The 6,435-nt window shown below is 39.2% G+C and overlaps 1 protein-coding gene across 1 annotated transcript; it reads left to right on the top strand.

Moving 5' to 3' along the window:
• Window positions 1–232: 232 nt before the first annotated feature.
• On the top strand, window positions 233–6,221 carry si:ch211-76l23.4 (uncharacterized). Its single transcript, XM_057860878.1, has 4 exons — window positions 233–279; window positions 1,809–1,957; window positions 3,166–3,295; window positions 5,857–6,221. Exons 2-4 carry the CDS (start codon window positions 1,825–1,827, stop codon window positions 6,092–6,094), a joined length of 501 nt encoding a protein of 166 aa, XP_057716861.1. The 5' UTR covers window positions 233–279; window positions 1,809–1,824; the 3' UTR covers window positions 6,095–6,221.
• Window positions 6,222–6,435: the final 214 nt, after the last annotated feature.

Raw genomic sequence — 6,435 nt, forward strand, 5'->3', positions numbered from 1 at the left:
ATGCTTAACTTGACCCACTATAAAGTAATAAACATGTTCAAAATGCTATTGTGTTCATATTATTTGCTATTGGTTCACAGACATTATTTTTTTTTACTGTCTGTATCATTTTTTGTTGTTCTGTCACTTTGTGTTTCCGGATGGCAATTGAAGGGATCATTTTTAAACTTCTCGCAATGGCCCATGAATGCAATGCAACCCTGCAGTCAAGTCACTGTGAGAAAACAGCTTGCCCGCACGTGGGAGCAAGAGCAAAAGCAAAGCTGGAAAGACAACCTGGTAGCCCCACTTTTAGGTGCTCAAATGGGGCAAGGAGCAAGCTTCCATATATATGTATATATATACTGTATATCAGGGGTGAAAGTGGGCCTGAACGGTCAGGAACGCAGTTCCGGTATAAATTCAGTGCCGGAACGCTGTTCCGGTATACGGTGCTTTGATTCCGAAAATATGACGGCAACTGTCAAAACGCTATGTAAAATAAATAAATAAATAAATACAAAGCTGCCACACATGCATTTTATCTCCAAGAAGAAAACAATCTACCAACATCCGATTGACATACACAAGTGTTAACAACAAGCATAATAAAGGGCGTAATCCGTTTCTTCCGATATTTATTATTTATTTTATTCCACGCACGGACAGCATGGAGATTTCCCCAGCTGCTGCAGTTATCTGAGTCTGACGATGACGAGTCACATCAATGTGCGAATGGATGCAGCAAAGCAAAACGCCTGGACTCATTTATACGTTCAATTGGCTGACATACTGAAATGTGATCACCAGAAATAGTTAGCTCTGACTGGTTCAAATGTGCATGTTTTCTGAAACAGCAGGAAAAAAAAAAGTGTTGAATTGATGCAACAACAAAAAGGGCAGTAAGAGCAATGCAAGATTTAAGGAGGCTTATTTATCATATTTCGTTTTATTTGCTCTGATGGGGAGGTTGAGAACATCTTAGCTGTCAATGTGCACTTTGGACTTATATTTGTTCATTTATGTTAGGCTACTTATTCATTTCCTTATGATTTAAAAAAGTCAATGTTTGCACGATCTTCAAAATATATTCCATATTACTCTGCATAATATAAGTCATTTGTACTTATTTTTCTGAATTTATGTTACTTATATCTTTATTATTAAAAAACATAACAAAAAGTAAATGTTTAGATTAATTTCAATTTTAATATACATCGTATGTTCTTAAGTAGTTAAAATTTGGCATTTAGTATGTGAGGAAATGAGGGAAAATAAAAATTAGGAGATAGAGGTTAGGGTTATTGTGTTTTTGTTAACTTTTATTTATGCAATCATTGAAAAACAACAAACAATTTGGAATGAAAATCAGTTTTTGTATGTGCTATATAAATAACTGAGTCTGACCAAAACAGTTTTCTTTGCATTTCAGTAATATTGAAAAAAAAAAAAAAGAAAAAGAAAGAAAAATAAAATAAATAAATAAATAAATAAAATGCCTGGCTCCGTGGCGACCTTCACGTCAGGGAGTTCCGGCAAGAGATTCTAACCACTTTCACCCCTGCTGTATATACTAGTATATACTTAGACATTTTTTTTTATTTTAACATGTTTTTAATCTAATATATTCAACATATTTTATTAATGTAAGCAATTTTGATTCAGACAAAAAAAAAAAAGCGCAAAATCATAGGAAAATGGGATAAGGTTTCTGAATAAGGGTTACACGCATGAATGTTTAAAGGAGGTGGGGGTAGTTTTTACAAGTTTCCTATTGTGCACATGATAATGTATCCAGCAGATGGTGTCCTCACCGAGTGTTTGTCCAGGTTTGCGGTGCTGACGATGGCCCAAAGGGTGAGCTTGGCGGTGCTGGTTTTGCTGGCCGTTGCTGTTGCAGGTGTGACGGCGCAGCGGCGACGCGCGCAGAAGCAGACGCAGACCGCTGACACGGACGAATGGAACTACCGGGACGGCTGTGAGCAAACACATTTCGTTAACTTCTGTTCAATCTGTATGGATGTCAAAGGCCGGGGTGATGATAAACACTGGCACCATTTGGGACAGCAAAACCTGAAAGCAAACTGTATGAATTCAAAAGTCAGGGTGAACAGCGGCGTCTAGAATACTAGTCAGCAGGCATCGACAGTAGAGATGTGCCGATCGATCGGGTCCGATCACGTCATTTTTAAAGTATCGGAATCGGCAAAAAAATATGCCTTTTTTTTACTTTTTTAAATTAAATCGTTTTCTAATTGTATTTAACGTTACAGACATAATATGTTACACTAATCCAGAGTCTTTAGTTTAGGCTTAAGGTAGGGTTATTAAATTTATCCAGATAACGACGGTAATTAATTTTTTAAAAAATGTATCACTTAATAATGCAATTAACGCATGCGCTGCACAACCCACTCACGCATTGTCGCGCTCAATCTGTAATGGCGCCGTTTTACCTATATAGAGAGATAAAAGGCAGCGTAAAATGAGTAGAGTGAATTTTGGCAGCCTTTGGAGCCTTTTTTTAATTGGCTAGAGCATTACAATCTCGCTCCCTACGATTAGAAATATCACGAGAAGCAATGTGGGGAAGCAAGGTAACAATTGATCTTTTTCTTAACACCTTATGTTATTTCCCAACGGAGAGAAGATAAATCCATTGGTAGCACTACGCACAGTCATGGTTCCACTTCCCATCATGCATTTGGGCATGGCTACAGTATCATTTACTGAAAGCTCAACAAATACACTAGATGGCAATATTTAGTGACAATATACAAAGTCACAAGTCTTTCTATCCGTGGATCCCTCTCACAGAAAGAATGTTAATAATGTAAATGCCATCTTGAGGATTTATTGTCATAATAAACAAATACAGTACTGTATATTGAATGTACTGTATGTTGAATGTATATATTCGTACGAGTTTTATTCATTTTTTTCTTAATGCATTGCCAAAATGTATATGATGGGGAAAAATTATCGGGAATGATTGGAATTGAATCGGGAGCAAAAAAAAGCAATGGGATCGGGAAATATCGGGATCGGCAGATACTCAAAACTAAAACGATCAGGATCGGATCGGGAGCAAAAAAACATGATCAGAACAACCCTAATCAACAGCAATGGACATCCGACAATGCTAACCAAAAAGTTCATTTCAATATCTGTTCTGATTGGTCCTAGCTGATAGGGTGAACATGAGGGGTGTGGCTAACCTGACTCAGATCCTGGACAACTGGCGATTCGACATCCTCAACCAGATGAAGGGACTCTTGGAGAACGACCACCAGTCCCTGTTGCCAGACTACGCCAGGTAACGTGGCAACCTGACCCAACCGCACCCCAGTACAAACTAGATTCTCCACAGGAATGCCTTCCTCGCTCGGTCCTGGAAATAAACATAGAGCAAGCAACGTTTGCAATTTGGAGTTTGGAAATAGAAGTTTAAGGAATAAACATAAGGAAGTCTGGTGTTTCCTGCTTCCTGTCGTGGTTTGGTTTGGAGGGCAAGACATGATGATGGTCCAGTACTTGAAATGACACATTGTTGCTTCCTTTCCTGCTTTTTTCACCCAAATTACTGCTTCAGTTTCTTTCCCTCAGATACTGCGTAGCTATAACATGGAAACAAAATATTCCGCAATGTAGCAGCCACGCCACTCAATTTCAAACATTCTATTCGAAGTCATTGATTCATAAAAGGTCAATGCTTTAATTCCAAAACCAATGCCAAAAGCAAAACTCATACACCAACCAAAGGAGCACATAGGGTTAGGGTTAGGCTGGTAGTAATCTGTGTGGTGGCTACTCAGAAAAGATACACATTAAAGTGGGGCTGCCACGATGGACTAGTCAAGAATTACTCAATTATCATATGAACTGACAACCATTTTAATGGCCGATTCATTTTTCAGAGACATTGTTGACCTGAAAATCCTCCAATATTTCCCAATATACAGGTAGGAGCAAAAGTATTTGCCCCCTCTTGTGATTGAAATTTCAATCATAGATGCCACTTATGGAGACATAATTCAAATAAAAAAAATATTTAAAAAATCCGGAAGTCACGTTTGAGATTTTTCAATAATTTATTTGTAATTGGGTTTTTTGTTTGCAATTAAAAAGGTCAGACACTTTCTGTAGTTCTTCACCAGGTTTTCACATATCGAAACAGGGATTTTGGCCGATTCCGCCACACAAATCTTCTCCAGATCTGTCAGGTTTCGGGGCTGTCATTGAGAAACACGAGGTTTCAGCTCCATCCAAAGATTTTCTATTGGTTTGAGGTCTGGAGACTGGCTTAGTGGCTAGGCCACTCCAGAATCTTGATATACTTTTTACGCAGCCACGCCTGGTCAGCTTGGCTGTGTGCTTCGGATCATTATTATGTTGGAAGATCCAGCCACGACTAATCTTCAAGTCTCTGACTGAGGGAAGGAGGTTGTGGCTCATAATCTGACGATACATTTACCATTCATCCTCTGCTTTATACAGTACAGTCGTCCTGTCCCCTGTGCTGAAAAGCAGCCCCAAAACATGAGGTTTCCACCCCATACTTCACAGTGGGGATGGTGTTCTTGGGATTGTACTCATCCTTCTTTTTACTCCACACAGACGACAAATTTACACCAAAAAGTTAGACTTTGGTCTCATCTGACCACATGACTTTCTCCGATGACCCCTCAGCATCATTCAGATGTTACCTGACGAACTTCAGACGGGCCAGGGGAACGTTCTGAGCAGTGCATGATTTTAAACCATTCCTAGTGTTCTACTGACAGTAGCCTTTGAAACTGTCCGTCCAGCTCTTTTCAGGTCACGGACCAGCTCCTGCCCTGTAGTTCTAGGCTGAGCCCTCACTTTTCTCATCATGAGTGATTCGCCATGAGAAGTGATTTTACATGGAGCCCCAGTTCGAGATTATCAGTCATGTTTAGGCTTTTTCCATTTTCTAACAATTGCAACTGTTGATTTATTCTCACCAAGCTGCTTTCCAATTGTCCCATATCCATTTTCCAGCTTTGTGGAGCTCAACATTTTTTTCTCTGGTGTCTTTCGAAACTTCTCTGGTCTTGCCCATGGTAACAGTTGGATTATGACTGACTGTGGGGAGCACGGGTGACAATAATGAGCTCAAACGGTTGGTGTGTGGGTGGTTACTCATGGGGTAGAGGTGGACTTTTTTTTAGGGTAGACTGACAGCTCTTTGAGTGATTCTCAGCAGTAGAAATACATATGAACCCTGGTAAATTACAGATAAATGATTTAAAAATCATTAAATGTGATTTCTGGATTTTTATTTAGATTATGTCTCTATGAGTGGCAATGCATCTATGATTGAAATTTCAGACCTCTACCTATATTTCAGTGGGTGAACCTGCAAAATCACAAGGGGAACAAATACTGCTCCTCACTGTATCTTCATTTTTTTGAAATGTCCAAATTTCTAATTTATTATTTTTTTTAAATGGGGAAAATAACTGTAATATTACATTTTTTCATTGTTTTAAAATGTAAAAAAATGAGTAAGAAAAGATAAGAGTAAATATTCTTTTTTAAATTTACTTATAAAATCCAATATTTTCAGATTTCTGTAGTCTTCGATGAAATCAATGTGATTGAATAAATTTAGATAGTTGCAAACTTCCAATTGGAAACAATGTTTTTACTTTGGAAAACAAAAGAATAGTGTCATTTTTATATGAGCAATTAGACGACTAATCGCAAAATTAATCATTATTTAGAACCTTAAAGTCTTTAGTTCACAAAAAGCTACTGTTTAAGAGTCTAATGAAGCCAGGAGCATTTGAACAAGAATTGGAAGTAGGTACGCCAACATCAATATAACAAAGATGGTGGCTTTCCTCCATCCAGGATCCAACCTCTGGCCGAGGCCTTGGATGATCTCTACAAGGAATTCAACGCCCTGAAAACTCACCTAGGTGAGCTGACGGAGAAGTTCACCGCCATGGAGACCTTCATGGATGAGGTGAAGGCCGGGAGAGGAAGCGGACAGGCCCAAAACCAGACCCCCTTGGCCGCCAGCCCCAGGCAAACTGGCAGGCGGGTGATGAAGAAGAAGACCGCTCCTCCTCCAGCCAGCACCTCTTAAAATGACCGCAATTGTTTTTTCACACTTGCTCTGCTTTTTGCTTGTGCCACTAAATCATAGGAAAAAAATACACCAAAAATTATTTGGGTGCGTTAAAAGTTTGTTACTAGTACAAAAAAGATGCTGACCGAGAAGCAAAAGCTATCGAGTGACCGAGGAGGATTTTCTCCCCTTCTGGAAACATTTGAGTCGTCACACTTTGAGGGTTTTGCTTTTGCTGCTGGAGCTCGGCCCAACACGCTGAATCATATCCAAGTGGGATTGTTTGGACGTGCTTGCTTCTGCTTTGCGTTTTGTTTCCTACTCAGCACGCACACATAAACACACGCACACATGCATTC

Source organism: Corythoichthys intestinalis, chromosome 16, assembly GCF_030265065.1.
Source record: "Corythoichthys intestinalis isolate RoL2023-P3 chromosome 16, ASM3026506v1, whole genome shotgun sequence".
Taxonomy (NCBI): Eukaryota; Metazoa; Chordata; class Actinopteri; order Syngnathiformes; family Syngnathidae; genus Corythoichthys; species Corythoichthys intestinalis.

Coding starts and splice junctions, on each gene's coding strand:
- si:ch211-76l23.4 (XM_057860878.1), top strand. CDS start 1,825: ATGGCCCAAAGGGTGAGCTTGGCGGTGCTGGTTTTGCTGGCCGTTGCT. Junction 1,958..3,165: donor ATGGAACTACCGGGACGGCT/GTGAGCAAACAC, acceptor GATTGGTCCTAG/CTGATAGGGTGAACATGAGG. Junction 3,296..5,856: donor CTGTTGCCAGACTACGCCAG/GTAACGTGGCAA, acceptor TCCTCCATCCAG/GATCCAACCTCTGGCCGAGG.